Source organism: Lagenorhynchus albirostris, chromosome 5 (assembly GCF_949774975.1).
Source record: "Lagenorhynchus albirostris chromosome 5, mLagAlb1.1, whole genome shotgun sequence".
NCBI lineage: Eukaryota > Metazoa > Chordata > Mammalia > Artiodactyla > Delphinidae > Lagenorhynchus > Lagenorhynchus albirostris.
The window spans coordinates 126,814,093-126,828,111 of record NC_083099.1 but is presented as its reverse complement, the minus strand read 5'-3'; the positions used below and the strand labels follow the sequence as shown (position 1 = coordinate 126,828,111).

Genomic DNA, 14,019 nt, shown 5'->3' with positions numbered 1-14,019 from the left:
CCAATAAAGATGTTAAAAAAAAAAAGAATTGAAGCCAGTGAAAACAGAGAAATCTAAACACATTCATTGTTAATTTCATTCTGGATATTTTCTATTCTTTACAGCCTTGTTACACTGAGTGTCATCCCAGACTAGTAGCATTAGCATCCTCTGGGAGCTTGTCAGAAATGTAGAATCTCAGGTGCCACCGCAGACCTAATGAATTGGAATCTATATTTTAACAGGATCACCAGGTGGCTCATTCACAAATTAAAAGCTGAGAACAAATGAACAGAGCATTGCACACTGTTGAGTTCGATGCTTTCAAAAAATGAAGAAGTGTTCATAATACATTAGTTCTATTGATAAGAGCATTTCATTTGTATTGACAAGTCCTGTAGTCAAGAAGTAACTTAAATGTATCCATGTATTACACACTAACTGGTTCTAGATTCCTTAAATAATTTACTAATATTCAGTGCCCTAAACTGATAGATTTATTAAAAGCTTATTTATTTTTGGTATTAGATTTTATCGATTTTGAAAATATCTGCAAAGTTGCATTTGATTAGTTTTTATTTTGTCTTAATAATATGTATTAAGTGCTTTCCTTGAAGAACAATAAAAAGTATCAATGGATGTGTAATATTAAGGATCACAGGGTGTTTAGTCTTATATTCAGAAAATTACATTTTATCATTTTTTTCACATTTCAGCATTTCATGTGGGTATTTTTCTGTTTATACTAATTTCTTTCAAACACCTTTAAATTTTTTTTTTAAATTTTCAGCATTTTCAGGATTTCAATGAATTCTAAAGTAGGTATAATTTAGTTTGTTATTTCTAATAACTTGGAGTCAAAATTTAGTATGTGACACAGCTGATTTCTGTCATTTCTGGGGTCATTTTAAATCAAATTTTATGATTAAGGTATATCAATCTAGAGTAGTAACATGGTACATTTAGTAATGCCTTCTGAGAATGCTCACTTCCTTTCTTCTACTTTGAAAAGTTCTTCCCTAGCATGTTAAAATTTTTTGCAAACTATTGAGTCATTCATTTATCTAAACTGCTCTTTGTTAGAAACAAAAAATGTATCAATATTTCATAAAATGTCTACATCATATAAAGTTTACAGCAAAGTGTATTAAATGTGATAGCTTCAACAGAAAAATAAATAAAATCAAAATGCCACAGATAATCTTATGCCCTTCACTTTTTCAAACCTAAACCATTGATATTAGTTGCTGTGTGTTCATAATGAGATTTGGAGTCAATCAGTGCAACAACCTAACTTCCATTTAGGAGAAAATACTTGAATGCAAAATAGTTTCTACAATGTTAGTTCTCAGACTGATTTTAAAAGGCATATAAAAATCAAATATATTATGGAAAAGAATTAAGCATTGAAGTGGTGAAAAACTGTTTTCCCTGTGTCTCCTATTTACTGAAATATGAGCATGCACTTTACTACCATGGTATGTTTCTTAAAAAAGAAAAAAAAATCCACACAAATTTTATTGTTTTCATGTCAGAAAGAGAAAATATTTCAATATATATTTTTAGAATCAAAAAATTGACATAATTACCCTATCAAGTGGATAAAAATATGTGATCAATAAGATATTTCTAATATTTTTTTATAAGGAATGTGGTGTGAGACCAATTTTTCTTTTTCTTTTTTAAATATTTATTTTATTTATTTACTTATTTATTTGGTTGTGCAGGGTCTTAGTTGCGGCAGCCAGGCTCCTTAGTTGCAGCATGCATGTGGGATCTAGTTCCCTGTCTGGGGATCAAACCCAGGCCCCCTGCATTGGGAGCATGGAGCCTTAACCACTGTGCCACCAGGGAAGTCCCTCTGATATTTTCAGGAGTTGTTCCACGTGTGGATGTATTTCTGGTGTATCTGGGGAGGAAGGTGATCTCCGCGTCTTACTCTTCCGCCGTCTTCCCCTCGTCCTCCCCCTCTGATATTTTTAATCAATTTCTTTTTTTTATCTATTTCCCTATGCAATATTGATGCTGACAATAATGTGTTTCAGCAGATCCAAATTTCAATTATATCCTAAAAAAAATAGGAAAAAAAGTTCTCAAATATAATACTTATTCTTTGTCTATAAAATAAGTGATATAAGATGCCATTCACGATGAATGCAAATCAAAACCACAATGAGGTATCACCTCACACCTATCAGAATGGCAGTTATCTAAAAGACAACAGATAACTGGTGTCGGTGAGGATGTGAAAAAAAGGGAACCCTCATACACTGTTAGCGGGAATGTAAATTGCTGCAGCCACTGTGGAAAACAGTACAGATGTTCCTTAAAAAATTAAAAATAAGACTACCATACAACGCAGAAATTCTACTTCTGGGTATTTTTCTGAAGAAAACAAAAGCACTAATTCTAAAAGATATCTGCACTCCATGTTCATTGCAGCATTATTTACAATAGTCAAGATGAAGAAGATACACAGTGGAATATTATTCAGCCATAACAAAGAATAAAATCTTGTCATTTGCAACATCGTGGATGGACCTAGAAGGTATTGTGCTAAGTGATCAGAATTAGCCATTATTCATTTAGTCATTCATTCAGCCATTCAACAATATTTTACCATTTTTACAGCATTTTGTCATTTTACAATATTGTATCATTTTATCATTAAATGAGATAAGCACTAATTTCAACAATAGAAAACAGTATTCTTTGGAGGATAATTTTCTTTTCCAGACCTTTGTGCTTGTTTAGTGTTACATAATTGTAAGATGCAATGCTTTCACCTACATGATTCCATTTAATCCACTCCATACACCTGCACTGTAGACAAATGTATCAATTATCCTAGCTTAGACAGGAGGATATGCAAGAGCAGAGAGGCTAAACGACTTGCCCTCAGTTTCATATCTAGTCAGCGGCAAACCTGGGACTATAACCTAGTTCTTCTGGCTCTTTCCTTGACATGCTGCCTTGTATATTCTGTACAGTTAGGTACTCTGTATTTGTTTAATCACTTAATGAATTTCAGACCAACAGGGTAGATATTCACAGCTAAAGAATTTTCTTTAAAATAAAATATCCTCTCCATTTTATAATCTAAGAGCTGAAGACAAGAATCCTACTATGGGGTTCTTAATGCATAACTTTTTCCTTTAATCACTAAGCCAAGCGAACATTCTGGTTCAACTACACAGTAATGTTGATGGATGTACTAATGCAATGTGTACCATATCCTTTTATCCATAAAGTAAAACCAACCACTTTTCCTTTAGTATGGAGAATATAAGAACAATTTTTTTGCATAGATTTCTAAGCAAGTGAATTGAAGAGTTGTTCTATTCCATTCATATATAGTTACTGTTACACCTAAAGATAGCATAGGTGTTAATTGGGTGTTAGTTGTGTCATGAAGTACAGACCCCAAGATCAATTACCTTGTTAGCAGATATCAGAAAATGCTTTCCTCAGATTACAGAGACATTTTCATACACTAGTGACATTGCCATAATCATTCAGTTAAAAGTGATGCTCATCACCTAATGACAAAATATTCTAAAAATCAGTGTGGTCTGCTGATGAGTATCAGTCAGTGAGCTCTTGTTATCTGTCCACAGGAAGATAAGGACAGACATTGAAACTACAGCAATTTGACAGAGTAATCTATGTCTGTTGAATTTGATAAATTTTAAAAAGTGGGTATTTTTGTCTTTCTCATTTCATCTTTCTAGTAATTCAGTTTTTAACTTTACTGAGGTGCAATTTACATAGCCTCATGCTCTCAGTTTTACAAGTACATTTAATTTTGGCAAATTTGTCCACCCATGTAATTGTAGCATAACATAGAAGAGGCTTATCACCCCTCAAAATTTTATTGTGCCCAATGCAGAAAATCATCCCCCAGCCCCAGCCCTAGGTGACCAGGGATCTGCCTTCTGTTCTTACACTTAAATGTGCCTTTTCTAGGGTTCTTGGTGAAGCAGTAGCTCATTATTTTTTATTGCTGAGTGGTATTTCCATTGCACGAGTATTCCACAGTTTGCTTGTTCAGTCACCTGCTGATGAACATTTGTATTGTTTACAGTTTGGGACCATTATGAATAAAGCTGCTATAAACGTTAGTGTACAAGTCTTTCAGTAGATATGTTTTATTTCTCTTGGGTAAAAGCCTTGGATTGGAATTGCTGGGTTGTGACAAAAATGTGTTTAACTTTACCAACGTAGCGTGCTATTATTTTACATTTTCACCAGCGACATGAATGATTTCCATTTGTTCCATGTCATCACCAGCACTTGGTGTTGTGAGGCATTTAACTTTTAGCAGTTATAAGGAATATTTGGTGGTACTGAATTGTGATTTTGTGTTTCCCGATGACTGATAATGCTGAGCAGTTTTCCATAGACTTATTGACTATTTGTACATCTTTTGTGAAATGTCTGTTCAAATACTTTGACCGTATATTACTGGATGGTCTTATTAAGAGATCCATATATATCTTTGAAATAAGAACTTTGTAAGATAAGTGTATTGCAAGTATTTTTCCCCAACCTGTTTTGCCTTTTACTTTTGAAGTGTCTTTCAAAGAACAGAGCTTTCAAAAGATTTGAAGTCTATTTTACTGATTTTTTTTCTTTATGATTCTGCTTTATTATCTAAGAAGTCTTTGACTATGCCAAGGTCATGAAAATTTTGTTGTTTTATAAGTTTGAGAGGTTTTAAACTTTTAAATTGAGGTATAGTTGATTGACAATATTATATTAGTTTCAAGAAATTTGAGACTTTTTATGTTTAGGTTGATGATCCATCTTTAGCCATCCAATTTTTATGTGTGATATGAGGTAAGGACTGAGGTTCACTTTTCTCCATAAATATATCCAGTTTTCATAACATTTGTTGAAAAGACTATCCTTTCCCTATTCAGGTACCTTGCACCGTTGTCAAAACCCAATTAGCTATATATGTGTGAGTCTATCTCTGGACTATTCTGTTCACTAGTCCGTATCTATCCTTATCTCAATACATCTTGCTGTATAAGAATAGCAAAGCTTTATATAGACAGTGCAAGTTCTCTAATTTTTTTTTCCCAATTATTTTGGCTATTCTGGGTCATTTGCATTTACATACAGATTTTATAGTCAGCTTGTTTACAAAAAACACTGCCAGAACTTCGAGTTGATTATGGATTTAGAGACAATCAACATTTACAAAACTGAGTCTTCCAATTGACCATTATGGTATGTATCTTTTTTTCCCCACATTTCTTAGCAATTTCTGTGGTTTTCATTGGACCACTCTTACACAAATTTTGCTACATTTTTCCCTAATTAATTCATGCTTTTTAATACTATTGTAAATGGTAGCTTTAAATTTCAATATCCAATTATTTGTTGCTAGCATATAGAAATAACATTGAGTTTTGTATACTGACCTTGTGTCTTATCTCCCTAAACTCACTAATTCTAGCAGATATTTTTTTTAAAAAATCTATTCTTTAGGATTTTCAACGTATTTGATGTATTCTGAAGTTTTATTTCCTACAATACATATGCCTCTTTTTTTCTTACCTTATTTCCAGGTAGTCTTCAGTATAGTGTTGACTAGAAATGGTGACAGCAGATATTTCTTTGCTTTTCCCCAAATCTTAGATGGAAAACAAACCACTGTGCATGATGCTAGCTGTAGGTTTTTCATACTCTTTATCAAGTTAAGGAAGTTCCCTTCTAATTCTAGTCGGCCCAGAGATTTCATCATGAACGGATGTTGAATTTCACTGTATACTTTTCCTGCATCTACTGAGATGATGTTTTTTTCCCTCTGTATTGTTAATTTGGTGAGTTAATTGAATTTTTAAATTCTCCTAGTAACTGATTTTTTTAAAATAAGCTTTAATTGTGGCAAAATACACATACCATAAAATTTATCATCTTACCCATGCCTAAGTGTACAATTCAGTAGTGTTAAGTATATTCATTGCTGGACCAATCTCCAGAACTTTTTCATCATGTAAAACTGAAATTTTCTACCCACTAAACAACTCCCCATTTCCTCCTCCCCACATTAATTCACTTTTTATTTTATAAAAGTTTTAGTCTGTGACAAACTGGAAATAAAAAAGTCATCCTTCAGACCACAGAAATTTTAAAGTCGTGTTCTAAATCAGTTTGCCAGTAGTAAAAATCTTTTTAAACATGTGCTTATTAGCTTGCAAATTAAGCTTTAAAGTTGTACACAAAAAAAGTGTCTTGGGAGAACAAATATACCTCACTAATTTCCTAACTGATGATTTTCATCACTTCAAACTAGATAAAATTAGACAGTGTGAAAAGCAGTTTATTTCACTCAAACTGTTTCTTTTTAAAGCATGTCAGTCAAAATGTGATCACTGCTTGACCATAAACAAAAGCGTAAGTCAGGTTTTTCTCCTGTTCCCTTTGACCCCTCTATACTCTGGTCCTGGTTTCTCAGACAACAGGGAGAGGTCATTTTTCATAATTAAAAACAAAACAAACCAAAAAACCCACAAACTTTACTAAGAATTTCTATTTTAGCGATCATCGACTTGCCTTTTGACAAGTACTCAGTGTTACCTTTCTTCTGTTGCTATTCTGAAACAGTTCGGCTTTGTGGATGGGGTTTTCATTTATTTTCTTAAAAAGACTAAACTCTCTAACACCTAATTTTAGTTCAGTGGAATTTGTTCTTCCCAAATTGATAGTTTTTAAAAAAGTATATGGGAATTATATACTAGATGTGAACTGTCATATTTTCATCTAACCTAATATCCCAGGAATTTGAGACTATCTGTATGATGGGGAAAAAAATTCTAAAAAACAGAAATATACTGTATAATAGTTTTATTTTTCTCATTTTACTATTTTTACATTTTATGCACAAATATTTTTTATCTGAGTAAAAATAGAAAATAACTGTCTTATGTAAAATTACAAAAAAAAAGCCACAAATACATAATTGTTGTTATGACAGTACAAGTGTCTTTATTTAAAGAGTAAAAATGTATGCAAAAATCCTCTTCCCTCTTACAAAAGATTGAGAATATTTTTTTCTGGCAGCAAGTGAAATATCACTGAAATATCAATATTTTTATACCCTCTAGATATGAAGACATTAAGTTAGTCACATGTTTTGAAATTATGAATTTTAAAACATTTTTGTGCTATTTCAAAGATACATTAGTTCTTTTTAAAAGGCAGTAGCATAAAATGATGAATATGTAAAACAGCAGACCTCACCTAAAATATTCGGAGGCACAATCCTTTAAAGAAATATCATAGTTGAATTTCACCATTTATTCAGGGGAGAAAAACAACTAAACAATTTTTCCTAATTAACTGACACAGACTGACACAAAAATAAATGTGATGAGTCGATTCATGTGACAATCAACCACAGAGTAATTCTGCCTAATTTGTTGGATTTTCTGATGCCAACACAAATTTCTAAACTTAAGGCCAGCAAGATATGTATGAAAGTTGGCTCAATGAGAATCTCATGTGGAAAAAAAGTTTTAAAACAAAAATGAACACACTTCATTATTTTTGTACTTACATGGTATGGAAGATGGCCAATAATTTTATCTTTCTCCCTTTTGAATATATTGTAAATTCTTCTCTGGAAAATTTATTCATAAAAGCAGAGCAAATTATATTTTCTTTCAGAACACAAGTTATCTTTCAACAAAAGAAAAAACTACTTGGCTTCTGATAACTGCAACCTCAATAAGGACAACGGAAATAGTTTATAAGTTGAGACAAAGTAACAGAAGTTTCTTGAGTCAACTGGGGAAATTAATCTCATTACTTATGGTGCATAAAACAATGGTGAGAGGCAAAGAAGAAAAAAGAAACAGCACCTGATCATGTATGAGAACTGTCTCTGTTCAAATGATGAGGAATAAAATAAAAACTGCAAAAGGAAGAAAATGGATAGAATGCGGTTCTTTAAAAAAAAGTATCTGAGGAACACATAAGGAAAAAAGAAATAATAGTTTGATTTTAGGGATCTAGAAGAAATATGGGTGTTCCTTGTCTTAAAAATATATATACATACAGTTGAGACATAACGGAAATCTGTCATCTTGGCTAAAACTTTAACGTGTCTCCCCCAAAGTATTTTAAATCAAAAAGTCAATAATTTTAAGCTCTTGAAAAATATACCAGAAGAGTAAATTTTATTATTATTATTTTAAAACTGTAAGTGACTTGTCAACTTCCCAGGCCATAAGAGGATGGTGCAAACCTTCTTTTTAGCTGTTATCTGAACTAGAGCTTCTATATATTATTTCATATTGCTATTCTATTCAGATATCCTTGCAATCACAGCATCCAAATTAAACTAATAATTTGTCAGTCTACTCTGTATGTGTTTATAAAAACGTAAAAATGGAAATTACAAATTTATTCTTTTTAGATTCTACTGCAGGGTCTTAAAGGACTTAGACATAGACATAATAAAAACATAAATGACCTGACATTACATGTTGCAGTCGTACAGCATAACACTTAATATTATGATGTGAGGTTACCAGAAAAGGAGGTCACAGACGCCCTCCTCTACTCCTTGTTCCTAAGATCCCTGTCCCTATGGTTCTCTCCAAACCACTATTTGCTACTAGTGGCAGCAACTGCTAACAGTGCCTCTTTGACTGCATTAGCATGGCACTTTTCTCCTAGTTAGTCAAAAGTATTGAGCTCTTATTAAGCTGTTTAGAGGGATGGATTTAAAGGCGATGATGAGGGAGAAGATACATAAAGTAATATTTGAGAATCAATCTTCTGCTATAAGAGGATTATTTGCCAGTATCTCATATCATGATTCGTGCGTAATACCTTAAAACAGAAAGAAAAAAAGCAAGGAAACCAAGCACAGCAAGCAAGAAAAAAAGAAAGACATTTCTAGCCATTTCTGTTTAGTGTTGGCTTGTGGTAAGTAAGGAGTTTTACGTATGTAAGAGTTATTTAATTTTTAAAGACTTTTTTAAATGAGTTATCACCTTTTGAAATATCTTTGCTTTGAATATTATGTCTTCATTTATATGTGTGTACATGTATATATGTATAAGATGGTCAACTGGACATGTATATAGATATCTGTACACTCATATATAATATTCAAAGGAAAAAATTAAATAAATGGGAAATTTTGTTTTAAGAAAAGACTGCCTACACTGGAGTTCAAAATGTCCTTTTAAAACTATTTGCAAGTAATTTACTAATGTCTTGAAAGGTAAAGTACTACTGACTGATTTAAAGTCTTCACTTCATCAGAAACCCAGGACTTATATAAGCTGCTTTGTATAATAAACCAGCACTACAGGGTAATTAAAAAAAAAAAAAAAAGAAAGCCATACCAAACCAAACTAAACCAAACTTTTATTTTCAGGTTGAGGTACACTTTTTCAGTTTTTTAAATCTCTGATAGGGAAAGCAGAGATCATTTGAGAATTTTTGTAATAGTTGGTTTATTAGAATTTAATGCCTCTCTTATAATAATTTAAATTCTTGGCCTGACATTATGAAATAGCTATACAGTAAATCCTTAAAATTGGCTTGAGTAAAGCCAGATTTAAACCTGGATCTCTTTCTTCAGCACTGTTCCTCTGCCAGTCTTCTACTGTCCTTTGCTTGCAAATATATAAATTAATAACGTGATGCTCTTAGTTTAGTAATTTATTAATATTATAATTTTATTTGATATGACTATTTTAGCTCTGCTTGATTAGATGAAACAGGCATACATGCTTCAGCTGTGAAAAATTCCATTTTCTGGTTCTATGTAAAGCAACATCTAAAGCAGCAGAGAGGGGAAACAGTTATATTTTCAAAAAATAGTTAAGCCAGACTGTTTCCTGGAGATACTTTCATTTATTTTTCATCAATAGCTACTGGCTATTTTTGGTTGGGCTAGACATTAATACTGACCAGTTTAGCTTTCTTGACTGTTAACAAACTATCCCACAATGAACCTGCCTAAAGACATTGTGGTGATCGTTTAACATACACATTTTCTAAAATATATGCTCAAAGTAAAAAGATCCAAATTCACAAGAGTATGAAATATTTATAAAAAAATCATGCATCAGATTGTACAGTCTAGAAATAAAAGAAGATTCAAATTCAGTAATAAAGGTAAGAGCAATACTTGCTCTAACATTTAAGAAAGACCTTGGACTCCCAAAAGGTCCTGGGCTCAATTATCCTTTTCTGTTTGCAGAGACGCAGTAGCCAGGGCTACTGCTGTGACTGGCTGGGCAATTCCATGGAGTTGCATCTTTGCAAGTTTCTTCTGTTCACATTCTGTGACCAAACGGTTCAACTCTGCTGCACTGTATCCAATAAGAGTCTTCAAGTCACAGACAAACTTGTATACAAATCTCTTGCCTTGAACTTTACAAATCATGTCCCCATCATAATAATACCTTTAAAAAAGAGAAAACACATTAGGACTATATAAAAAAATTTTAAATTTGGACTTCTTGGGAATTTCCTGGTGGTCCAGTGATTAGGACGTGGGCTTTCACTGCCGTGGACCCGGGTTCGATCCCCGGTTGCAGAACTAAGATCCCACAGGCTGTGTGGTGCGGCCAAAACCAAAACAAACAAAACAGAAAATAAAATTTGAAACAGAACTACCATACAACCCAGCAATCCCACTACTGGGCATATACCCTGAGAAAACCATAAATCAAAAAGAATCATGTACCACAATGTTCATTGCAGCTCTATTTACAACAGCCAGGACATGGAAGTGTCCACTGACAGATGAATGGATAAAGAAGATGTGGCACATATATACAATGGAATATTACTCAGCCATAAAAAGAAACAAAATTGAGTTATTTGTAGTGAGGTGGATGGACCTAGAGACTGTCATACAGAGTGAAGTAAGTCAGAAAGAGAAAAACAAATACCGTATGCTAACACATATATATGGAATCTAAAAAAAAATGGTTCTGAAGAACTTAGAGGCAGGACAGGAGTAAAGATGCAGACGTAGAGAATGAACTTGAGGACATGGGGAGGGGGAAAGGTAAGCTGGGACGAAGTGACAGAGTGGCATGGACGTATGTACACTACCAAATGTAAAATAGATAGCTAATGGGAAGCAGCTGCATAGCACAGGGAGATCAGCTCAGTGCTTTGTGACCACCTAGAGGGGTGGGATAGGGAGGGTAGGAGGGAGATGTAAGAGGGGAGAGATATGGGGATATATGTTTATGTATGGCTGATTCACTTTGTTATACAGCAGAAACTAACACACCATTGTAAAGCAATTATACTGCAATAAAGATGTAAATAAATAAATAAATAAAATTTAAAAATTTGGACTTCTTACAATATTTCACAGATTATTCCATAAGAAGAAGACTAGTATTGTATCTATCACAATAGCAATTAACACTGAGTCTATATAAAATATTTAATGTTATTATCCAAGGAAACTTCAGAACATTAACTAAAATTTCAATGCTAAGCACTCAAATTTTATGTACTAAATCTTCAAAACGTATTTTCAAAAATTACGATGAAACACTGATTTAAAAATAAACATTACTAAGCAAAACAAAAAACCTTGGGAGCAGTAATAGAGCCTAAGAATAAGGGCTCTGAATCAGAACGCCGAGATTCAAAACCTAACATCTCAACTTATTACCCTTTGTGACCACAGGGAAGGCATATTTTCTCTAAGCTTTTATTCCTCATTTATAAAATGACATTAAAAACAGTATTAACACTAATAGAATTGTTGAAGATTAAAAGGATTATCTTTGTAAAGTGCTTAGCACACAATGACTGCCACATATAGCCCTCTAGAAAATAGAAGCTATATTGATATATAGCTTTATTCATATAATATGAATAAAAATTTAATACACATATTCTTTGGATTGTTGGAATGTCCATTTCCTCTCTGTCTCGTACAAAATCCTTTATTATGTAGCTATGCTTTCATCTTTATCATTTTAATATGTAAAGGCTCTCCCCTTACAGAGAAATTCTCCAAACCAATAGGGAGCCTCAAAAGAGTAAGCAAAAGGGCTTGAAAAAAAAAAAGAGAGAGGATACAGAAAAACATAAAAGAGGACATCATAAAGAAACAATGTTTCTTAACCTGCACAGGTACATTTGGGGAAATCACTCTAGAAGTCTGGTTTACTGCTGTTTTCTATGGATATAAAACAGTTGGATTTATACTTTGGAAAACAGACTTTATTTACCCCTATGCACTGCCAATTCCAATAATAGGAAAAAAAAGGTAAGTCGAAACTTTTCTGGGCTGGCAGATTTTGGAGCCTTTATTTTAAAACTGCACTGCCCATTTGCACCATTTGATGAAGAGCTGTTACAAAAGCAACAGCTATTTGCAAAAGTACCAGTGGTACAAACGATCACATTTAGCAGGATTTTATTATAAAAATCACTCAGTTTAACCAAAAATCCATTAATGAAAAGACTACATGCAGGAAATTATGTCATCTTTCCCTAATTCTAGAACAGCTAAAGTATAATGGTTATGTTCACTTTCCCAGTGAGAGATATAACACACTGGGCATAGTCTCCTGTCTCCTTTTTTGTCAATTACATTAATACAGAATTTAGATCTCAGCCCACAAACCACCAATGCTTGTCATCCAGTTAAAATGCTGTAGGCATTTCAATTTCTTAAAAAATTTCGACATAATATGTAAGGCTGTAACAAATAAGACACTTGGGAAAAAAGGAAAATGAAGAGGGAAAGTGGTTTTACATTTCTAAAACAAAACTGGAGCTGGTATAATCGTATGTTTCTTGGTAAGATGTTATAAAATGTCATACACATACGTTCTCATTTAAATTAACAATTTTACTTAATACTTCCTCCAATCTAGTAGATGCGTCATATGACCACATATAACAGCACTCACTGTTTCCCCCCTAAAATGAAGAAAGTAGAAAGGTACACAATGCCTGTATTTTCTTTCATTCATTCATTCATTCATTCATTTATGGCTGTGTTGGGTCTTTGTTGCTGCGCACAGGCTTTCTTTTTAGCTGCAGCGAGCAGAGCTACTTTTCATTGCGGTGCGCAGGCCTCTCATTAAGGTGGCTTCTCTTGTTGTGGAGCACGGGGTCTAGGTGAGTGGGCTTCAGTAGTTGTGGCACATGGGCTCAGTAGTTGTGGCTCGCGGGCTCTAGAGCACAGGCTCAGTAGTTGTGGCACACAGACTTAGCTGCTCCGTGGCATTTGGGATCTTCCCGAACCAGGGCTCGAACCTGTGTCCCCTGCATTGGCAGGTGGATTCTTAACCACTGTGCCACCAGGGAAGCCTCGATGCCTGTATTTTCATGGATATGATTTCTTTTCTCCCCACCCCCTTTTTTTACTTGTATTTTTAAAAAACTTTTAAATTGGGAAATATATTACACAAACAGAAAGGACACAAAAGCGAACAGCTCAGTGATTTATTACAAAGCAAACAGTCACCTGTTAACTACTCAGGTCAGGACACAGAACACTGTCAGCACCCTAGAGCTCCTCTGCGGCACCTCCCCATCATCACTCCTCCCTTGCTCCAAAAGGTTACACAATCCTGTTTCATGATAATAATTCCATTGCTTCTTTTTATAGTCTTATCACCCAAACATGCATCCATAAATGCTGTAATTTAGTTTTGCTGGTTTTTTTTAAAACTCTACTATATAAATCCAGTATGTACTCTTTTGGGTCTGGATTTTTTTCACTGAATATTATGTTTGTGACATTCACCCATATCAGTGCATTTTTAATGGATACACAGTATTCCCTTTGTATATTATAGTTTACTTATTCACTCTACTGTTGATAGATACCTGGGTGGTTTCTGGTTTGGGGATGTTATATATAATGCTGTTATAAGCATCCATGTGAACATATATGTACATTTTTGTCTGGTACATCCTTAGAAGACAAACTACTGGGTTATCGGTCACAGTTTACATTCCTACCAAAAGTGTAGAAGCATTCCCACTGCTCCATATCCTCACCAACACTTGGTTTTAATT

At 33.5% G+C, this 14,019-nt stretch overlaps 2 protein-coding genes across 5 annotated transcripts in view; both read right to left on the bottom strand.

The window, feature by feature from the left end:
- JAM2 (junctional adhesion molecule 2) overlaps nt 1–14,019 on the bottom strand; it is a 410,153-nt gene that overhangs the window by 286,191 nt on the left and 109,943 nt on the right. The gene's annotated exons all lie outside the window — the stretch shown is intronic.
- GABPA (GA binding protein transcription factor subunit alpha) overlaps nt 9,352–14,019 on the bottom strand; it is a 33,739-nt gene continuing 29,071 nt past the window's right edge. For all 4 annotated transcript variants that reach the window (XM_060150779.1, XM_060150778.1, XM_060150780.1 and 1 more), the window contains exon 10: nt 9,352–10,415. In XM_060150779.1, the coding sequence (XP_060006762.1) occupies nt 10,187–10,415 (229 nt within the window). In that variant the 3' untranslated portion in view covers nt 9,352–10,186. The remainder of the gene's footprint in view (nt 10,416–14,019) is intronic.